General features: G+C 41.9%; 1 protein-coding gene and 1 long non-coding RNA gene across 5 annotated transcripts in view; one reads left to right on the forward strand and one right to left on the reverse strand.

Annotated features, from left to right (window-relative positions):
* Positions 1-15726, reverse strand: part of TOM1L1 (target of myb1 like 1 membrane trafficking protein) — a 40189-nt gene extending 24463 nt beyond the window's left edge. For 2 of the 4 annotated variants that reach the window (XR_012130688.1, XM_073235418.1), the window contains exons 1-7: positions 15550-15726; positions 13145-13229; positions 11263-11341; positions 6083-6232; positions 5355-5477; positions 3743-3844; positions 2658-2774 (exon numbers count right to left, since the gene is read on the reverse strand). Coding sequence is in view for 3 of the 4 variants with exons in the window: in XM_073235418.1 (XP_073091519.1) it covers positions 2658-2774; positions 3743-3844; positions 5355-5477; positions 6083-6232; positions 11263-11341; positions 13145-13229; positions 15550-15607 (714 nt within the window). In the remaining variant the exon portion in view is untranslated. The remainder of the gene's footprint in view (positions 1-2657; positions 2775-3742; positions 3845-5354; positions 5478-6082; positions 6233-11262; positions 11342-13144; positions 13230-15549) is intronic. The other 2 variants (XM_073235417.1, XM_073235419.1) reach the window with 2 other exon arrangements.
* LOC118968506 (uncharacterized) lies at positions 14861-21993 on the forward strand. The gene is made up of 4 exons (XR_005056239.2): positions 14861-15293; positions 17283-17433; positions 18532-20127; positions 21448-21993. It is a non-coding gene; the product is annotated as an uncharacterized lncRNA (long non-coding RNA).
* The last annotated feature ends 1528 nt before the right edge of the window (positions 21994-23521 follow it).

The raw sequence follows: 23521 nt of genomic DNA on the forward strand, positions 1-23521 counted from the left end.
AAATATTTTAACATGCATGCCTAAACTTCCAGGAAAGCATGAGAAATTCTTGAAGGCTGAAAAAACAAATAGGATCCAAAGATATGAGAGACAATAAAGGCACAAAGGCTGGAGAGGCACCCATCTGTCAACTTCCAAAAACCCCGAGAGGCAGAAAACAAAGCCTGGGGCCTGAAAAAGATGGGCAGATATATCAAAGACCCCCCATATACAGCTGGGACACCTAAATGGCCACAGCCTGTATGTAAAAGAAGAAAAATATATTTTGGTCTCTGCTCCTGGTTTCTGACAAAGAGCTCCTAAATCCCTTGGAATTTCCTGGGTGATAGGGGCATCTTTTGTTCTAATGAGGCAACTTGTGGCTTGGCTCCGGGATGGGGGTTAGGCACCAGAAAGAGCAAGGCATGACGGGAAGCTTGGAGCTCCCAGTCCCACCCTCCATCCTCCAGGAGGGAAGAGGGGATAGAGATGATGGAGCTAATGATTGATCAAGCCTCTGTGATGAAGCCTCCATAAAAACCCATGAACTATGGGGTTTTGGGAGCTTCTGGGTTAGTGAGCGCACCCTGTCCTGGGAGGGTAGTATATCCCAGCTCCGTGGGTACAGAAGCTCCTGCATTTGGAAAACCTCTGGACCTCACCCTGTGTATCTCTTCACCTGGGCTATTCATCTGTATTCTCTGTAATATCCTATATAAGCAGTAAATTTAAGTGTTCTCCTGAGCTCTATGAACCATTCTGGCAAATTATTAAACCCAAAGAGGGGGTTGTGGGACCCTCCAGTTTATAACCGGTTGGCCAGTTGCATATGGGGGACGCAGACTTGCAACAGGTGTCTGAAGTGAGGCAGTCTTACGGGACAGGGACCTGGTGCTAACTCAGGGTAGTTTGTGTCAGCATGGAATTGAGCTGTAGGACACCCGGCTGACATTGAAGAGTTAGCTGGTGTGGGGGAAAAAACCCAAGCCTTTGGTGTCAGAAGCACTGGATGTGAGTAGCAGAAAAAAACCAAGTTTCCCTTTCCCTGTTTAAATCAGTAAATTGGAGAAAAAGCTCAGCCCACAAAGGAAAATGACAAAGAAAGTGACATCTCAGCCTCAGCTTTTGAGGGGGAAAAGGAAAATAAGTACTTTTCCTGAGAACTCTAACAGCTTTACTGCATCATCTCTAAGGATGAGACTCCTGCCTTCATTTAAAAATCCGAGCGAGCACTGATCTTTCTTCTTCCAACTGCTGAGGTTCCAGGTTGTCTTGGAAACCACCACTTATGCCAGTCCTTTTCCTCTGGCTCTACCACCTCATGGGAAGTTTCCTGCTCCTGAAGTTAGCTGCTAGGACAGACAGAGCTTTCTCATCTCCATGTGAATGCCCAAGGCCCGTCGTTCTTACTCTGATTTTGAGGTTAGTAAGGGTGGCTTCTGGGAAAGTCACATTGGAAGGGCGCCTTTTGCCTCGGTGAGGCTACTTTTACTTCCAATCCTTAGCTGGTCTGATCCCACCTACCTTATCAGACCCTGAAGATTCTCTTCTGGTCTCCTGATGGTCTGTCTAGGCTCTCCTGAAATCCTTGGAGTTTATTCTTATTAACTCAGTAGGGTCAGAATAGTCTAATGTGAGAGAAGAAACCCTCATCCAGTTGATATCAGTTGTAAACAGAGAGAGTTTTCTTTTATGAGGTAATTTAGATTACAAGAAAACACTCAAATACCATTAAAAGAATTTAAGAATGCCACTCTCCACACCAGGTATCTATGTGTAACTAAGGAAAAGCATAGAAAGAAAAATAAAGTTACACATTCAATAGGTCCCATAAACAAGTTGGTCTCATGCCAAAACCCATTCAACCTGAACTGGTCATGAGTCGTATTCTAATGTTGATTGATAACCCGAGTCTCCTTACTATTCAAGGCAGCACACCGCTCAAACTCTGGCATCAGAACTATAGCCCACAAATTAGCATTATCCTTGCAAACTCAACCAAACATCTGCAGCCAAAGACTGACACAAAAAAGCATTTCAGTGTATAAACCAGATTCACATAGGTAAGTGGAATGTTTCAGTGGACATTTTTACTTAAGGAGTGTTTGCCACAGATGGATGAAAAAAGTAAGAGAGAAGTTGTAAATCATTTCACTTTAAGGCTCTGAAAGGCCCAGGAAGACCATGTGGAACTAGAAATATTGCTATGGCCATTTTTGAAAACTTATTTGCCACATACTCTCTTATTATCTTGATATTAATTTTTAAATTTTACTTTGATACTGTCTCACTGGACATAAGGTCCTTGAGGACTAAGACAATCTCCCCACTTCCATATTCTTTACCACACTGTAGTTACAATATTTGTTGAATGGATGGACAGGCAACTCTTATATATTTAAAACAATTAGAGACTAATAAGAGATTATAAAGGACCAAATCTATAAGTGATTAAATGATGTTAAATTACTTATTATAAGAGGGTGAGAATCACATTCTAAGGTACTGTCCTATTTCTGATTAAGTCATTCTTGAAGCTTCCTGTTAAATTTAGAATCAACTGACGATGTGGGAGGATGAAACAGACAATATTAAGGTGCCTTCATCTCCAAGGCTCTGACTTTAGAGTGTAACTTTAAGAGATGCTGAGACTGACTGTCCCTGAAATCAAGCTGTACCTGCAGAAGCTCTATGTCTTCATGATTTTCAGACCCAGGAATATTCTCCATCAGTATGGTAGACATCACTTTCACATTCATTTTCACCATATCCAATTCACTGTGCAATTTTCCAATCTGTAGAGAACAATATAATCACCAGTGTGAACTATAAAGAATAGCTACCTTGTTTCCCGCTCCCAGGAGACATCTGTTGGAAGACAAAAGCTTTTGTAGTATCTCACATTTTCAAATTTATATAAATAGATAGACAATTACTTTATAAATGTACAACCCGTCACCTTCTAAAGAGACTGGAGATCTTTTGTGATAAATCCAAAAATATGCTCTAGGAAAGTTAAAAATGAAGGGGAAAAGAGATTATAAACAATATGGAGAAGGGAAAAGGTGACTCTGCCAGGAACCTGGACAAACGGCAAATGTTAGTCTGGGTGTCTTGGAAACCAATGGGGAAAAAAAACGAAGTTTTTCAGTTCTTATGCTATTAGACAGGGATCAAGAAACAACCACTCTTTTCTTTAGGATTAAATTCTAAGAGGAATTAATCACATGGATTTTTATATAATACTTAGTAATAAAAGCACAAATCTTAAATGACAATTCCTTTATAGCAAGACAGAAATGAAGTTCATATAGCAATTGCTCATTTGGACCTTTGATAAACAGATATAGGCAAGCAAGTAAATGTAATATGGTTAGCTAAATTAATGCTAGTTATAAGGCCACAACTTACTGAGCTCTCTGAGACGGTGTAGGGACAGTCCTATCAGGAACACCAGCAACTGACTGGTTGATAAAGATCCATTCCACAGCCCAGCCTCCACAAAGACACAAAAGCCACTAGCCAAGCACAGGTGATAAGAGCTCGGGCTCCAGAATCAGCAAGGATCCAAGGGACTAATTCCACTTAAAATAGAACTATGCTAAGTCACATAATATTATGAAGCTTCAGTTCCCTCTGCTATAAAATGAACACAGTGAAGCACCTCTACCTCATAACATTGTTAAGATATACAAACAGTTGTATATGAAGTGCTTAGGATTTAGAAAAAGTCATCAATAAATAAAATTGCTGCTATTGTTACCTGTTCTGGGACCAATGTAATAGTAGAGTTCTTAGGAACAATTACAGGAGGAAGAGCTGGTGCAGTAGGGACAGTTGTTGGACTCGATGAGATCTCAACAGTCTATCAACAGGAAATATGGAAATAATATTATTTGAGTTAACACAGCCACCCCAAGCCCAGTTCTTCCAGTCACGTGACTCAATCACTTCTCTTAACCGAAGTCCTGGGTAGAGGTTGTTAGTTCTGGGTAGAGGAAATCATCACATGTGCAACCTGCCCAGCATTTTGAGAAGTGTGCTAAGCAAATGGTGGGCCCATAATAAATATTCAATGAAAGGTGGCTATTCTCGACTGAATTAAAACTGAATAAAATGCTCTTAGTTTATTCCAAGAGTCTATAAAAAAAACTGCCATGTGTGATCATTGCTGCCCTCTCTTTGGGTTTTTAAAAACAAATGTTAAGTCATTTTGGATCAAGTCTTTTTAAAACACAGCTGGCAAGGCCTCTCCTTCTCCACCAGTGAATACCAATGAGTCAATGCCTCATTTCCAAATGGGGGTGGAAGGCCCAGAGTACAGGGCTCTAGGCCAGTGCTTCTTGGCATTAAGAAGTCACCTGGCATTTTTTTTCCCCAATATGAAAAGTTTGATTTATTCAAGGATGGAGTATGACTAACAAGCACCCAGATTATACCCATTACACCCCAAATTACATTTTGAGTAGCAAGGTCCTAGGCCACTACTATACTGTACCTTGGAAGAAAGAAAAAAAGGGGTATGGTGGGCAGGCTCATGAAGAGTTAAAAAGCTGGGGCAGGGGGTAGTGGCCAGGAGCAGCCCACCCAAGTAGAAGAGTTAGCCCTCAAGACAAAGCCTCCACAAAGGTTGGACTTCTGGTATACACCTGAATTGCCCAGTCTACCAACGGAGGGCTCATCATCTACAGAAGAGGAGAACTACTCTTTCTTCGTATGGTAACTACACAAAGTTAAGAGCTGAATTATGATCGGTACTCAGAGTACAAGAAGTTCAAAACCTTGAAAATTACTTGCAAACTTGAGAAATGCTCCTATAGGCACAGTATTAATAAACAACAAGTTTATTATACCACTACCTATGGTAGAGACCCTTGCCTATCTAGCACCATTCTTAATTTTGGAAACTTTCTACTCCTCTACTCCATCTGAATAACTTCCATTTGGAGCACCATGTTCTTAACAGGACCTCAGTTTATTTGTTCAGAAATGGAAAACTGACCCAGGTTGGTTCAATCAGTTCATTCTCCAGGGTTTATGGACTGAGAATATGAAAAAGCTAAAGCTATACCATGAAAACTGAGCAGCTATGTTATCTACTATGTGGGAAAAGCTAATTTGCAATGAGAGAGGAATACAGCTGTTGATCAAAGACAAGCAGACACCAAGGCATTTGAGTGTTTGCTTCTCTGCTCGAAGGATCCAGCTACCACCAACCTTCTTGAGGCTTGGTTAGTCTGTGAGATATTGCAATATCCTTATAATCAATTCATCTTTTGCTTAAGTTGGATGGAGCTAGGGTTCTCCCTTCCAGTGAGAAAAGACCCACAGAATATACTCTCTTACTCTACATCAGTCAGAGAAAGGCTTCCTACCTCTTGTCTTCCTGTTTCAGGCTCTGCGTCTGAGGGAGGAAACTGAACACCTTTCTTAAGAAGGTCCAGGTACACTTCTTTCACCTCACTTACATCCACACCTGGGAAACCCTGTGACCAAGTCTGAATTCAAGAGATGGTTCCAGAGTTAAAACAGCATCAAAAACAAAACACAGTTCTTAAGCTGGTGACCAAAAATGAGAGAGGACAATTATGTACCTTGCTCAGAAAGAGAAAGCTACTTTTGAATGTCACAGACAAAATGTACATTTTCAGAGACTAGAATGATACAAGATACTTTTAATCAATTCCCATGCCTCAACATTTCAATGAAACCCTAGAATAGATACGATTTTATTGCTGTGCTGAACCCAGAATAGATTCTAAAGTAACATCCATAGCTCGTTTACGAAATAACTTTGAAAGCAGTTATCTATTCCAGAACATAGTTTCCATATTTGCTAAATGAATGTGTACACATCACTGTATTTCCTACCTGACATGAATAACATAGCAGCTGAGAGAAAAGTAGGAAAATAAGATTATAAATTCTTCAGAAAAAGAGCACCACTCAATGCTAAGAAGTTACTGTTACATGGAAAATAAAAAAGTTAAACGCTTCTGGCTCAATTCTGTTTGTAAAGGGTCACTAAGCCAAAGGGGAGACACATAATTAAAACTGTAATCTTAGAAGTTTACCATTCCATAAGGCATACAATGGGGCTTACCTTAATGAAACTCAAGATCCTATTCTGAACGTCTAATGGCAAGGTATATCTGGGATTCAGCAGCTTGACTAGACTATCCTTAACAAATTCCTTCTTCACAATCAGAGATTGGAAACTTGGACCACAGTTCTGCATGCACATGTCAATAAGCTAAATTAGAGAGAAAAATGAAACATTATATCTGCCTGGCAAAACTACCCCTTAAATATAAAGTAAAAATTGCTAAGCAATGATTTCCAGGAGTACTCTATTTAACAGAACTTAGTGTCTACAAAAACAGATGACAAATTGTTAGATGTGGGAATGTGAGGAAGTAGAAGGCATACTATAACTGATTAGAGGGAGTCAGGAGACAAGCATAGGAGCATTCGTAACAACACAAGGTAAATGCTAAAGTGAACCCCAAAGGCTGAACAGAAAGTACAAACAAAAAAAATGGGCTTTAGACAGGGTGACATTTTGTCCCAGTTTTTCCTTGGAAGTCCTGGTATACTCCTGTTGTCCCAGCTTTTTTAATGAGGATACTGCCTTCTACTCTGAAAAATGTCCTAGTCTGGATGATGAATTAGTTATCCTAGCTATAGACCTTTACAGACAGATGAGATAATATAGGGCCAGGTGGTCTGAAGACTTTGGAAAAGGCTAGTCCTAGACTAGGCTCTGGAAAATAGCTAAGAAAAATACAAATGAGTATAGAGCTATATTCTAGATAGGTAAATGGTATTAAAAATATGTGTACAGGTAACAAAGCATAGGAGTTGTAAGGAAGAAAATTCAAGTAGAGATGTCTAGCTGAGAGCTGTTCATGCACAGCAACAGTTCAGAAGACAGGCCAAAAGTGAGGTATCAAGGCTGCCTTTATAAGCAGAGAAGAGGAATGGCTGGAACAATGGGGTTTACTTGTTAGGCCGAAGAAAATAAAGTCAACCTAATAGCGACAAAAAGAAACCGAAGCATGAAGAGAACATAATACTGGTTAAGTCCAGAGAGGACAGTTTCCAAGGAGGATGATTTGTCAAACCATTAAGAATATGGACTGAGAAAAAACTTAAGTTTGTTGACTAGTGAAGTCATTAGTCACACTAGAAAGTAACACATTTTCAGTAAAGCAACATGAGCAGAACTCAAACTAAGAAAGAATAAGCTGGTATTAAAGAACTGCCTGAAGACAGGCATAGTGTAGAAGAGAAGCCCTAAAATTGACTTTACACCATGCTCTGTATCATGTTACTTTAATATCAATAGAGAAAGAAGGTATGAAAGCTGTAGCTTTAGGTGCAATGTGGCTAAGAAGGCAATCAGAAAGTGCAGAAGCTGAGTGCATGGCTATGTGAAACACAGGGAAAATATTTAAGGCAAAGGAAAATAAAATCAAAATACAAAGCACACTCAGATGAACCTATTTTAATGCAAGTTGTTTAGAGAAACATAAGTCAAAAAGTTGAGTAACAAATGACTTTTTGCTTGATACATTACAGTAAGTTTTTATTATTATCCTGAGTTTTTATTAGGTGAAATGCTGAGAGGAAAAGTGCCTCTAGTTCAATGGGGTTTTACAGAAATATTTCAGCCAACCAGTTACGCAGTTTTAAGCAAGATAGCTTCCAAGTCTCACTTTCCCTAATAGTAAAATGAATAGTGCATTTCCTGCTAAATATTCCACAAACCAATGTATCTTTGGAGTGCTAAGATTATATGATAACAAGTCACATTCCCAGGAGAGTCCCTGTACAACATCAAAGACAACATGAAATTCTGAGAATGTTAACATCTGGAGATCATGTCCTTTTTGTTTTTCCATTGGAATCTATAATTTCAGGACTAGTTACTTGTACATCACCTCTTCCAGAATGTCACCGGTAACTCTTTCACCTCCCAGCCCACTTAGATAAGCAATAAAACCTATTGTGACAAATTGGAAAAAATAAATATGCGGCCTTTACACATTTTGAAATTTGGTGCAATTTATGTATTCAGATTGTGTTCAGACAACCTACCTTTGGAAAAAGGACAACCAAAAACTTTAATCTGAGGTGAGATCAGAATCTAGATGCCTAGGGACCAAGAGAGACTAAAGAATGTGACAGCTTCAGGCTTTACTGATTTCCTTTGATGCCTGACTGGGCAAAGCACTTTTCCTTACTAAGTAAGCCTCAGTCTCCTTACCTGCAAAATGAGCATACTAACTCCCTCTAGAGACTTCTTATAAGGTTTATATGAAATATATTAATGTAGATGGAGAGCCTGACACACAGCAGGACACTAACAAATAGCAACTATTTTGATCATCTTCGTCCATGAATAATTTCCTGTGTCGATTAGCTGATAGAAGCATTCTTTTCAGAAAGGCTGGAAGAGAAAGAGCTACTTGGTAGTTTTATGTCTCACACAGTAAATTTCGAAACCAGGTACTTAAACCAGGCTTTGGGGCCATCCAGAGCTGAAGACCACCCCAGGGTGCGGCCACCCTAGGGAACAAGCTCATTCTACGCCAAAGCTCCTGGAGGAATAAACACATTTTACATTCATTCTGAAGCCCCCCCATGGTTTACCACCTGGGAAGGCTCCACAAAGGACTATTAACTGATTGATTCCTGGGAACCTGTTCAACCACTTTCCATTTGACAATAATAGTATCTTGCTGGGACTTCCCACAATTGACTCATTCAAAAGGCTAGCCTCTTGTATAAAGCCTGGTAACAAAATGCTTAAAAAAACACAAAAAACTACTGGCTTCTAGAAAAAACTGGTAGGAAATCACAGCCTAGTCAAATTCCATCAAAGACCTAATCAAGGATAACAAGTCCATGGAGAACCCAAGTGACAGATAATACAAAGAACATTCACAATAGACTTTGACAGGCTCTCATCACTTCATAGTAATAAAATGTGTCATATATAGAGACTTGTTCTTAAAGAGTTTATTGGTAAACACATAACTGCCTTTGACAGACATTGGATGATTCTTTCTATGACTAATTTCCCTCACAACTGTCGGGCTCAAATAAATATTAACATCAGTTCTGAGGCCTTAAACATAACTCAGCAGTGCAGTGAGTGTGTTTACGTCTGAGGTGAGGTGACTCGGCCATTAAATATATGACTTGGGGAGAATGGCATGTAGCTATCAAGAGTCAAAGGTCCATTTAAAGAACATGCAAGAAATAGGCACCTTAATGAACTCTGACCCTAACAATGAGGGCTATTCTGGTGCCCAACCTATAACTCTCACGCTTACATTGGCACAAGTGTTAGATTTGCTTGTTCTCGTGTGCTACTGTGGAAATTGTGAGGTGGACAATGTAGTTATTCGAGGTGGAGCAAGTAAAAGTAACGGGAACAGGTGGCTAGCTGGCAGGAAGGCCAGAGACGTCAAACTACATGCAGGGAAGACAGAGCGGGAACCCACAGAGAACGGGGGGGCCAGAAGAGATGACACTCTGGAATAACCTGACTTCCCCAGGGAAGGGTCCTGGTTCATCCTCAGAGGGAAGGAACTCTGATGAAGGAGGACATGGAGACAGATGTGAAGGGAACCATAGAAATATGCAGCAGGCTGGGTACAACAGGAAAAAGAGACAAATGCAGTACAGAATAAACAACTATAAGAAAGAGAAATAACACCACAGGTTGAAATAGAAAAGGTGGCATTAAATTCATCTTCTGCTCGTGTCTTCCTCAGTCAAGTCTCCTAAACTTCAGCCACCTTGAAATATCCTAGGAGCCACTTCATTTGAGGGCACGGCAGGCAACGTATCTTTCTACAGTACATTCCATCGGCCCTTGAGCCTTCCCGTTTACCAGGAGGGTGGAATGGGGGCTGAAGGACACTTAATCATTAATTAACTCAGTTGACACCTGATACACTGATATCCTGGGTGTTACACCATGTGCCAAGGAGCTGAAGGCACAAATAAAGCACAGTAGCCCATTCTTTCAAGGGGCTTGATTTGTTCTGAGAAGCAACACCACATGGAGTAAGGGCATGGAAATTAGAAGCCGAGAACTGGGTTGAAAACAAGCCTATGCCACTTAAATCTTAGGGGGGAAAAATCACTTAACCTTAGTCTCAGTTTTTTCATCTGTGAAATGGTTGTATAACTACTTTGTGGGGTTGTTCAGAGAACCAACCAAGTGCCAGGCAAAGATGTATTTCTACATGACCAAACGTTCTGCAATTTCTACTGGAGTGCCTTACTCCTCTCCCAGAGTTCCCTCCCTTCTGTGACCTCCCTGACGCGGCTCCTATTCCCCTATTAGGAACAAAGGAGTGGTCATTTAAAAAAGGGTGAAGAAGGAAAATGCCTCTAAAACTGCATTCAGATCCTTGACTGAAGGGCTTTTTCAATAACAGCATCACTAAGATTGTTCAACTCATTTTATATCTTCTTACTCAGTTAACTCTCCAAGTAACCAAAATGGAAGAAGTTTTCCTCCCCATGGACCTAGAAGACACAGGCTATGCTCAGCTCTGTCAAGTAGCCTCTTAATAAGCACTCCAAAGCCCCTAAGAGCAATGCGATGTGGCTGATTAATGCCATAGCCATGTGGCCTGCGGTGGGCTGGGTAAACAAAGGCATGCAGGAGAAATCAGAAAGCCACAGCTCAGTTACAGGCAGCAGGCAGGGCTTGCAAAACATAAAAAGGGCAGCTCACCAGAGTGACTGAAGAGGTCGTGTGGCCAAGGATGGGGGGAAAAGGGAACACGTCAAAAAAGTGTCCGCACCCAAGTCACAGACAATAAGGCCCACAGGAGAACTGCTTAAATCACCAAAGAACATTCTCCAGTTATACCAAACAGAACTTGGATGGAACTTAATTATATGCCAGCACCTGAGAATTTCACAAAGGTATTTGAGGGAGGTACAAACCTAAATGGGAGGCATTTTTCAAGACTTCAGTTCCCCCATGTGTACCACATATACAAATTCCTTGTATCTACAAGTCTTCCATCTCCAGGAAAAAGTGACTTTCCAGAACATTCTCTTTCCACAAAATTAAACACTATTACAATTGACAAAGTTCTCTCATTTCTGCAATTCTCATTAAACAGTTTTAGTTCATACTGTAAACAGCTTTTGCTAACCTACTGATTATCAGAATTTTTTTTTTTAATCCAAAACTAAAACTGTGACTGTAGCTTGGAAATCCTAGAGTCTTCATTATAACAGAGTACTTACTGACAAGGTAAGTTGGATTTCTTTTTGATTGTAGTTTTTGGAAATCCTTTTCTTCAAAGCTTTTACTGCATCTTTTGGCCTATGGCAATAAATACAGTGAAATCATCAATTTAAGTATTGCTGAAAAACTGAGTCTCTGAAAAGCAATTTGCATTGTGGAAAGAGAAATGGCTAAGGAGGAGACCAAGGCCTTGGCTCTCCTGGGCAGATCACTTAACTTTTCACACCTATTTCCTCATACATGGAGGCAGACAAAACTACCCACTTCCTTGTGAGAATTAAAATATCTATAGAAGAGAATTACCTAGAAAACACTGCACATGAAATGTACGCATATCTATATCCATCAACACACAGAACCAGTTTATAGGAAATGTCACTCCCAAAACAGAGAGGGCTATTCATTTATAGACTGTAGTATTTCCACAGCGCCCTACAGGCAAGGGGATGTAGGAGGGATTACTACTACTGAGGTCAGCTTCTGATATGCTCCAATTTTATATGACAAAGGGAAGAACTATGTGTAAGTAGAGGGTCAAAATTTACTTTGAGATGGTCAAAAGGTACAAGCTCCCAGTTATAAGATAAATAGGCCATGGGGATATATTGTACAATATGATGACTACAGTTTTAACATTACCATATGGCATTTTCAAAGTCACTAGGAGAGTAAATCCTAAAAGTTCTTGTTACAAGGGAAAAAAAAGTTCGTAACTATATGAGGTGATGGACGTTAACTAACCTTATTGTGGTAATTATTTTGCAATATATAAATATCAAGTCATTATGCTGTACATCTTATACATCAGCATAAACAACAAAAAAGATACAAATGCTGTTTATTACCTTCCACAACTGTTGTTTTGCATGGGTACAATTTCTATTATATGATAATGGAATTATATAATATCACATAGGTGTATATAGAATTGTAACTAATATAAATCATATAGATATCTATATTTCTGGGAAAAAAATCCTACATAATATCTAAGGTTAAACTCTTGGAAAAGCTTAGAGTAAAGATATTGTTTTAAAAGGAAATAAATTACTTTGATATTTCCTTTTTGTATTATCAATGAAGGAAAGTTCACAGAGGGACCAAATATGGTAAACAAGATTATAGGGAAAACATAAAACACTTTAACATACTAATCATAAGAATTTTCCACTGATAGGGTTAATAATTAAGTGTAATGTTTTCTTTAACATAAGTAAACTAAATCTCTTTCGCTATGAAAATTAACAGAATCATATCCCTTATCAAAACCTGAAATTCAGACTACATTCACAAAAGGTGGCCTTCTTAATGATTTTAAAACTTCAATTCTCTAAAATTTAAAAAAAAATAAAACAAAAACTAGCACATCATTTAAGAGCACAGCACGAACATGGATGAGTTGGCATTCGGAAGAAAACTGTCTTGTGACAGGGAGAGAAAAAAAGGATGGCTAGATAATTTCCTGATTAATAATGATAGTTGCCCAGAGACAGGTCACAATCAGGAGTCCACTAGCTTCTTGATAATGTTGTTCAGTTACAGTAACAAAAAGTACAGGCAATCAGAGCAGGGGAAATTTTGAAAGAGGGAAACAATCTCTCTTTAAAGACCAAGGAATTTGAGCCTCACAGAGACAACATTTGAAACTACTAAGGAAAAGGCAAAGAGAAGAAAAATTATAATGGATTCTCAGATATTCTACAAGCTGAAACAAGCAGCTGTCCTAATATTTCAACCTGACATGTCTTCAAAAGGCAGCAAGTGCCTAAGGGGTGATGAAAAGTTTCAACAAGAAAACCACCGAGTTTGCAAGAGAAAATGTACTTCAGTTCTGATCCTTCTTAACCAAAAGCAAATGCATGAACCACACACTGTACTCACCCATCATGGGCAGTGTTAATTATGTCACAGATGTGCATGAACTGGCCCCAATCTTCAGTCTGAACTCCAGCAAATGTAACCTTTTCTGCAAAGAAAAAGCTGTTGTGTTGGGGCTGAGCTACAACAGAATAAAAATTACGTTCTTTCTGAAATAATCTGCTTGGGGTTCACTAGCAAGTACCATTAAGTTTGTATTACCAAAGGGCAAGGAGATTTTTTTTTTCCTGAACAATTTCCAGTAATTCAGGAATCAGTCAGAACCCCTGCTCAGAGTGCTGTTGCAAGAGTAATGAATGACTTATTAATAAAGACTGCAGGCACAGCACCCGGTCACAGAGCCAGGACAGGCCAGCTAAATCTCCATCTGCCTGCCTGCCTTTCAGAGGACAGGAACCTTTTCACTGGCCACCTGCAAGATGAACTGTGTAAAGATAAGTATTTTATTATATGCAATTTCATTTAACCCAGTGTTAGAGATGAAAAAACAGGAATTCAGGTAAGTTAAGGAAATCATCCAAAGCTACACAGCCCATACAAGGTGAACTAGCATTCAAATCTAAGTTGTTGGACATCACTTTTTGTTTGTTTTTAAACATCATTTATTCTCCTTGGTGGGGGGTGGGCCTGGGAGACGATTAGAAAAAAAGATCTAAACTACTGAAATTGTCCATGCCCTTCAGCAGTAGAGCAAGGTCACTCCCAGCACCTGTACCAACCCAAACTGCATCTAGACGACTTGAATGCTCTTCTATCCAGAACCCCACTATTAAACAGTCAGATATTTTTCCCTCTCCAGACATCCTCCTAAGGAATACAAAATGCCATCTGGGAAGGGTAATAGAACACTCAACCTGAGTGAGTTAACATCTTTCCTACAATGACGAACATCCCTCAGCAAGAAAACATCACGTTCTACTGGGAAAGAAAAGAAAATTAAAAAGGATAATGAAGGGAAAGAATAAGGGTTTGGCTGGGGGAACCCCAAAGCTTAGCCTGCTTCCCATCTAGAAAAATAGCTAATTTAATTTGGCATTCAATGGACAAAGCTGACCAGCCTTGTGCTGTTCAGGCACACACTGTTGTCCTTCTGCCAAATTCTATGCTCTTTCTGCTGCCTTCCCACCTTCCTAGAAAACTCCTATTCAACCTTCAAAAGCCACAGCTGAGTTAATTTCTCCGTTTCATAAGTTTTGGGTATTTTCACATTTTTTTCTTGTGTTGGCAACGCTACATTTTAACTACTACAAAATTGTGTTTGTCTTCCCCACAAGACTGTGTTACCTGACAGCTGAGACCATATCTTATCTTTGCCTCAGCCAGTTCAGGCATATAGTTGGCAGTCAGTAAATGTTTACAGCATGACAGACCAAACTGGCCTATGAAGATGCAGTCTGAATTCATTTCTGCTCAGGGTTCATGTCAATATCCAATAGGGATATAACCAGCAACCATTTAGAAAGCATTTCCACCTCAGTGATACTCTCACCCTTAAAGAGGTGGGAACTAAGGTTCAGGTTGAGTGGTGCATTCCTTGTCACACTGCAGTTAATGGAGCTGCAAGCAAAACTGCAAACGTGAGCCTTCCTCCTATAACTACCAGGTTCTCCTGATTTCCCCACCCCACTAACATGATCATGCTTTGCTTGGTATCTATATGCACGGTTGCCACACCCTGTTCCCAAGGGAGGCATCAGGGAGAAGAAGGAGAATGCACCTGGTTGCTCGCAAAACAGTCCAGGCACCGGCTTGCCTTTCCGTGTACATTATTCAGAGTAGAGCCACAGGAGAGAGGGATGAGTTAGGCAGGCACCTGTGTGGTCCTTAGTGGCCTGAAGAAGCATCTGTGGCCCCATGGTATCCATGTTCCCTCTACCTTCATTCTAGTGCTGAACATTTCCATTCCCTTTGTTTACCCAGAAAAAGTAACTCAGGTTTGCAAGGGCCTGGCGACTGGGAGAACTGGTTGGAAGAGACCTGCCTCTCGCAGTGCGGACACATCACAACCTCCTTGAGCGTTCTCTGCCTCCTCTGTAAGAGGACAAAACCGTACTGTGCCCTTGAGTGGGCGCACTTTGTGAGTAACCTGCCCCTGGCCAAGAAGCTGACGCTTTCTGCTTGCAGAGGCCCCCAAACGCCACACCTGAATCCCGTACGTGGTTCACCTGTTGGGGTCCACTACCAACCCCCCAGGAGGCATCAAAAGGCAGGAGATTTGGAGGAGGGGTTCTAGGGGGAGTGGGGCAGACAGAAACGCCTCAAAGGAAACGGGTGGGGCGCGGGTGCCCCGGGAAAGTTGCCGGGGGAGGGGAAGAATTTCCTCAAACTTGGGCCAACTCGGCCCTCTGCAGGCCGAGAATGGAGTCAAGGGGGAAGGTCTCCGGGCGTCTCTCCCCGCGCCTCTTTACCTATGAGGTGGCCCACGGAGGTCGCATAGGGGTCCCGGTGGCTCTTCCCAAACGCCATGGTGGCCCCAGGAAATCCGCTTCCACCGCTCTCCAGCTCCGACTCCACCCGCTCGGGGCGCCTGGCTCCTCCTCTCCGCCCGAGCGCTTCCCGGGCTCTCGCCGAGGCTGCGCGTCCTGCCCTGCCGCTGCGGGGCGCCGGGCAGCCGGCGTGGGGCGCGGGGGCGGGGACGCTGGGCGCCCGCGCACCTGCCACGGGCCTCGCGGGACGCGCGTGGGGGCGGCGCTCTCCGCGCAGGTGGGAGAGGCGGGCGGCGGCGCAGCGGGGAGCTCGCGGGAGGAGCGCGGGTTCGGGGCCCAGGTGGGCTTTTCGCGCCGGCCGAGCTTACTGGTCCTGGGGCCACAGCCCGGAATTAGACACCCAGGCTTTGATCCTGCTACTTGGGCAAAACGCTGCTCTTCTCTGAGCCCTTTTGCTTCCCTTGGTAAAGAAGGATATATGGAGTGAACAACACAAATCTCAGGATGATTGTGAGAAAGAAGAAAACCGATTAAGTCAGTGGTTTGCACCCATAGAATAAATATTTAACCACTGAATGAATCAAGTAATTAGAAATTTTTCCCTCGCACCCCTCCCTTGTCCCAGAGATCCGAGACGAAGGCGTGTCCCTTGGCCTTCAAACCTGCAGGTGATGAATAGGAGGAGGAACGGGCTTCGAGTTAGGGATCTCCCCAGGGGCCAGCGTCCTTTGTCTTGCCCCTACTTCCAGAGGGACCACAGGGCGCCGCCAAGCAAGCTCTCGGTTCCTACCCCAGCCGCCTGCGAGCTGGGTTTTCCAGCGACGCTGAGAGAAAGAAAGGGGTTTTCCTTCTGTTCAGGCAGACAGCGTGTTTGGCCTTGGGACTGCTTTGGAATGTAAATCCGAACTTGAGCACTCCAACCCCCTTTCCAGCTGTCCTTTGAGAAGCAGAATTTTTCCTTTTCCTGTGCATTCAGTTAGCGTCTGGTGAGCGATTTTAGCAATCACCCGCGATGCAGTCTCCAGTCTCTGCTAGAGAATGGGGTTTCTCCAGGTGACTGCAGTTAGCCATAAAATGGGCGCCCTGTGTCTGCCGATCTTGGTCAGCTTGGGCCAGTTCTACAAGGCCTTCTTTGGCCCTGTAAATAGTGCCTAGAGAGATCAGAGGGCGTTTAGTCTGGCTTAATACTTAGGTTTGTATAGTTTAAAATAGAAGTCAAAACCAATTGCAGTGAGCTCTAAGGAGGTTTTTTTGGCTCTAGTTCTGTTATTTCTAATTTTTCTTGACTTAAATGAACTAATTACTGGAATTCTAAAATATAGAATTTTTATTGTGATGGCATTTCTCATAATGGGGTTGGTCCTACCTATAACTAGTATTCTCCACCTGCTTATTCAGACCATGCTATTTTATGAACTTCCTTAGTCATCACTACAGCCTCTGTTGACACTGTTGAAAACCTCCTTTGTGACATTACCAACCTAATCTCTATTCCATGTTAGAGATTCTAGCAAAATATTTTGCCTTCTCTGAACTCCACAATCTAGCAACCTTAAAGAGAAAGTCAATTTTAGCTTAGGCTGCTATTGGTGTCAATGGACTTCCACTGGGAAATGAGAACTAGAAAGGAATCGACATCTGGACAGATTTTTTTTTACCTAACTCTGCTATTTATGTGTGTGGTTGTTTTGTTTTTTTATATTCTTGTTTGACAGAATTGAATCACTAAGAACAGGAGAAAATGGCACCAGGAAGCATGTTCAGAACGTTAGGACTGGATACACAGAATCAGGTGGATGAGTACTACCTGTGTTCGAGCTCAGCTATGCCCGCGGAGGAGCTTTCTCTTCCCACCTGCCCATGAGGGTATATCCTTTTCCTTCTATTCTCTGCGACTTTCTCCGTGATCACCCTACTCTCCAGGGCTGAAAATCAACTCAGTCAGTGTTAACATGGTCCAGGAGCAAAATAGAATTCATCACCAAGTTAAGGTCAGAGAAGAACCAGAATCCCAGAAAGACACAAAGGTATATACCGGTTACCAGGAACAAAATCTCACCACAATTTCAATTCCAAGAATTTACTTAGCATTATTTATATGTACGTCATAATGCTAGGTAGGAGCAAAGAAAATAATCTTTATTTAAAATACACTGAGTGCCCCAAACTGAAATCCATGTTAATGTAGTCTTCATAATTCTGGAGGTAGGTAGCATTCACCTCATTTTTACAAACATAATCTGTTAGAAGAAATTAAGAGATTAAGAAAAATAAAGCTAATTAATAGCTTGGCTAGAGTTTGAATCCTAGCTGCCTGGTTCTAAAAGCCCATATTATTGCCAATTGGTGAATCTCTCATTAGCATGATGCCTCATTTTTTAAAAGGATCTGTTTGATTCAAAGTGAACATCACAAAGAAGATAGGAACAAGGGCAGTCATATACTTTGCTGGCACAGGGTCCTGCTTTCTTCCTGTTCTTGTTCAATAACAAGTATTTTCTGTAGTAGAATTATATGTTAGGTATGCTCTGAATACATCACATGCATTATCTCATTTAATCCCATAATAACTCTGTAAAACCAGTCCCATTATGACTCTTTCTTACAGATTAGAAAAACCCAAATAAGTATTTTTTCCCACAGTCACCTTGCTAGTGAAGGACTGATTCCTGAAGCTGTGACTTTAACCTACATACTATGCTACCTCTCATGGTTAGAGCCCTAGATGGTAGGTCATACACTTAACTAGTTCACATAGTCCTTTTAATTCCCTGGTATGGCCAGTGAAAATACCAGATGGCTCCTGGCATCTGACCATGGATTACAGAGAACTCAGTATAGCCATATTCCCTCTGCATGCTGCTGTCCCCTGTATAACAGCCCTTATGGACACCCTAAGTCATGAACTAGGGACATATCATTATGTTGTGGACCTTGCTAATGCCTTGTTTTTCATTGATATAGCACAGAAAAGTCAGAACAGTTTGCCTTCACATGGGAAAGATGGCAATGGACTTTCACTGTCCTTCTACAAGGATACCTTCACAGCCCCACCATCAGTCATGGACTTGTAGCCCAGGACTTGGCTACATGGGAGAAACTGCCAACGGTGCAGCTGTACCATTATATTGATGATGTCATGTTCACATCTGATTCTCTTGAAGATCTAGAAGGTGCAGCACCTAGATTGCTGCAACATCTACAGGAGAAAGGATGGACTGTGAACAGCACCAAGGTTCGGGGACCTGGTTTGTCAGTCAAATTCTTGGGGGTCGTCTGGTTGGATAAAACTAAAGTTATTTGTTTAGAAGCAGTGATAGATAAAGTCCAGGCTTTTCCTACCCCTATAACCATGGCACTATTGCAAGAGTTCTTGGGTCTGTTAGGCTACTAGAGAGAGTTTACCCTGCACTTGGCCCTAATTCTGAAGCCCTTATACCATTTGGTATAAAGGGGTGTCAGGTGGGATTGGGATGAAACATGTGCATCTGCTTTTACTGCTGCAAAATGGACAGTCAAGGCCGTGCAGGCCTTGAGTGTGATAGACCCATCAAGGCCCTGTGAGCTGGATGTTCATGTGACCAAAAATGGTTATAGATGGGGCCTCTGGCAGTGGCTTGAATGCACTCATCAACCTATTGGATTCTGGTCACAACTCTGGAAAGGAGCAGAGGTACAGCACACCTTAATAGAGAAACAATTGTCTGCCGTGTACCACACCTTGCTGGCTATGGAGCCCATCACTGGAAAGGCCCCAGTAACGGTAATAACCACCTATCCTGGGGTGGGTACAAGACTGGACCCAAAAGCTGTGGAGTGGCGTGGCATAGACGCCTACACTGGCCAAGTGGGGCACACACCTATAGCAGTGTGGTGCCATCTCTACCAGCCCCTTGAGTGAAGAACTCCAATGCTTACTGGGGTCAATGACATATACCAGTGAAAGACAGGAAGAATTTGCTTTACAGCCATTACAGCCTTATCAGGAGGGAAGAGCTCCTATATCCAAAGTGGCATAGCACACAGATAGCTCCAGCTACGAGGAGTCCCCGAAGTGGAGGGAAATCGCTTTGCATCCTAAGACTCAGATAATATGGATGGAAGATGGTGAGAGGAAGAGCAGTCAATGGGCAGAGTTGTAGGCAGCATGGCTTGCCATGACCCAGGAGCCCTCACCCCTAGTTGTTTGCACTAGTTGTCAGTCAGCTATGGACAGTGCTACAGCATTTGAATGAAAAGCCCCAGAAAGGGGCATGGAGCCCCATAGACATGCTAATGCACACTGTTGCGTCCGTATACAATTGCAAATACAAACCAACATGTAATTATTGAAGCTGGGGTTTGGCCACCAGAATAATATCTTGCTACCAGCACCAACTGCAATAAACTCTGGAGACGGTTCAGTGGACATGACCTTGGATGTTTCAACTCATGGACCACCAATGGCTGGCCCTCCTGGCATCTTGGGGCAAGGTCTGGAGGCTGGCCTTCTGTATATTCCTGGGGTAATGGCAGAGTGGCCCCAAAAGATCATGATGGTGTACCCTAAAAAGCCAGAAGGTAAGAGCATCTTACCAGGGAGTTTGTTTTATCATTATGTCCAGTGCATGCACCTCCAGTAGCACTATATATAGACCCCTCAGAAACCCCACAGGGTTGAGGGGTAAAGGTATGGTACACTAGACCTCAACAGGACCCCCTTCCTGCCATGGTCCTATCACAGGACCACTCTCTTGCATGCATCCTCCCGGAAGGTCAACATTTGCCTATGTTGGTATCACTAAAACATGTATCATTGCCCTTAAGGTTAATCTCCGCTAATGTCTGTGTGAATTGGGCACACACCCCAGCAAATGCTGCTGCTTGCTGGATGAACATGGACTCATCTGAGTTTGGGAGCTGGTTTGAGGATTAACGTAATTCTGTTATCTGTATCATAATTTTTGTTGTTATTTGTATAGTGTTGTAACCTCTGTTCTTATTGTGGAATTTGGTTACAATGTTCCAGCTTCTTGCACAGGGACCGTTGCAGAAGATTGAGGGCATATAGATTGTGAGGCAAGAATCCTGGAGGGGTGGAGAGAAAAATGGAAGTTCCATGGTGAGGATTCTCCCCTGACCCAGTCTATTTGCCCACTGCATATGTGCAATGCTCACAGGTGCAGGCTCGCACACGTGTCAGCAATGACTTATTATTGACTCTATATAAAAAGCTCCACCCAGTGCTGCAGGGCTGAAAGGGGACCAAGAAGCCGGGTGGCAGAGACCAGCTTGCTGCATGCAGACTTGCCCCGAGTATGTAATTAGATGATGCATTTAAAATACCTAAAATGGTGTTGGGCATATGATAAAGCTCAGTAAATATAAACTAGTTATCATTTTCTCCTTCTAGCCTTTCCGGTGGCCTGAAATTTTCACTATTAGCAGCCACTGAGGCTTGGCAGTATCTTCCTAAGGGCCGGTCTTTAAACATGCAGGTGTTACCTGTTTGGGAAAAGAAAGTCCTATTAGCACCCACTTGCATTATGCCAGGCACAGATGCAGTTTTTATTAGGATATTATGCATAATGTTTAATGCATTGAACAATTTACTTTAAAAAATGTCTGTGGGAATGGGGCTCTGAAAAACAGGAGAGACTCAGAGCTGTGATTTCAGGCTGGCGTTGGGAAAGGGCAGGGCCAGAGGGATGCTACGGGGAGATTCGTTCCCTTAGGGGAGCCTTGCAAGAAGGGGTGAACAGCAAGGGAGATGAGACATTTAATTTAGATGTCAGATTTGGTTCAAATCCCATTCACTAACTTACCTTTGGCTGGCAAATCATTCTATCAGAACCTGTAAGCAAAATTAATTAACAAAGATATATTTTTCTTCCCTTCCAGGATCCAACTCTACTGACTCAAAGACTCAGAAACGTCAATGCGTCAACCTGTGTTCCAGCACTGCGTGATCCTTTGCACCATCAAGAGCACTGATGACGCAACATTTCTTAGCGTGTTCCCCTATTGTCTGAACATTTTCTCCTGAGTGGTCACATCCATTTTGCAAGTTTTGATGGTGGTGCTTTCTTAATCTTACCAGAAAGTATCAATAGAAGGTTTTTCAGACAAGAAGCAGGACTTATTTTCCTTTCCCAAATGCTCCTTAAATAGAAGGGGTTGCAGTTGTCTCTTGAGCCGACAGCATTAACAGATTGCACGTGCCCAAGCAATCACAATTAGAACCACATCTCTGCTGCCACCTGGTGACAAATTATAACACAACACAGGTTGTAAAATGCTTTGAAAATGTTAAAAATATGAAATAAAAAAGAAAATATCTTAGAATTGTTGAAATTCCCTAGTAAGTACTTCATAGATATTTGCTCAATGAATGAATATATGAATGGAAGTGGTATTACTGCTATGTAAGGCCACTAAAACCTACAATAAATCACCCATGAAAGAAATCCATTGTATTAAGGAATTATTTCATCTGCCTTTACACTCTGGAATCAGTAATGAATTCTTGATGATGATTCTAATTCAACCCAGAGTAGGTTTTTAAACTGTGAAAGTGCTTTTTTCACTTACAATTTTACTTATCATTCATTTTATCTTAGAAGTGGACTGCAATGTACTTTAAATTACCTGCTTTTAAAAAGATAAGAGTATTACTCACATTTTTAGTAGAAGTGCCCTGGATTTCTTGTGGATGCAGAATAGGAAGCATTTTATTTTATACAGGTGATTCTTTTTAACCATGAGAGGGCAGCCTTGTTTAACTTATCGAATTCTCCCAAAGGCCTTCCTGGGCTTTTGGCATTCTGGCAGAATGATTCACCGCAGGGGGAGGAGGGCTCCAGGAACCCCCCCGTCAATTGTGTTTTTCAGGGTGTTTTGCTACTAAAAGCTAGCTGCTCTGCAGGGAAGCACACTGATGCCACTCACTGTTTTTCTTTCTTGGGGTCTCACACTGGCAGTTAAACCTGTTATAGCAGTGAAAATTGGTATTTACTTAGAAGGCAGATTGGGGTCTAGGGAAGGTGGTGGTTTGGGAGGACTGACTTTGGTATCAGGAATTAGGTGGTGCAGAAGGGATGGATTAATAAAAGCCATGTCAGGGATTTGAACCTCTAGATGATAAATATATATGTGTAGTTGTGCAATCTTGGAAATAAAGTTAGTGGCCACCTCAAAGTGGCTATGCCATTAAGAAAGGTGTGAGGTTGAAGGTGGGTCTAGCAAAGGAAGTATGTCATGATCAATTAGCATAGATGGTCAAGGAGATGAGAGGATCAAGCCTTATATTTTACATCCTTATTAGATCATTTATTCAGTTGTTCATTCCTCAGCACACATTTTTTATTTGCATCACACAGAGGCACAATAGGAACTTCTCAGCTAATGAGAGAAACTGTCTAGTAAGTGATCATTTCAATTCTAATTGGTGAATAAATTCATGGACACAACATCATGGATGCACAGAGTGGGAACTAACTTTGCATGGAGGATTGGGGAGCATAGGGTTGGAGCCAGGTCTGTTAGTATAGGCCTGAGTACTAGGAAGGGAAGTGAGCTCCAGTAAGTTAGAAGCTCACAGACTCTGCACCAGACTTGGTTATTGGGAAAACTTGAAGTGCTTTTCCATCTCTATAAGGTTGATAAGTTATGCAGTTTCACTCAATTTCCTTTACAGGTAAAGATCCTTCTTTATCAGCTTTGCAAACTGAGTTTGGAAACATTCACCTGTTTGTCTACAAACACATAAGGGGGCCCCCAAATGTGTCAGTCACTGTGCAAGTAATCAGTGCAATGTGAAGGAGGTAAAATCCAGTCTCTATACTCCAAGTGCTCATGATCAAGTGGGGAAGAACTCATCACTTAGTGGGCAAAGTTAATTTATCTGTGCAGATGGACAGAAAATTCACTTTTTATCAAGTCCTTGAATCTAATGATAAGTCTTTCCTCATTGGCC

The sequence above is a fragment of the Manis javanica genome, chromosome 4, assembly GCF_040802235.1.
Source record: "Manis javanica isolate MJ-LG chromosome 4, MJ_LKY, whole genome shotgun sequence".
Classification (NCBI taxonomy): Eukaryota; Metazoa; Chordata; class Mammalia; order Pholidota; family Manidae; genus Manis; species Manis javanica.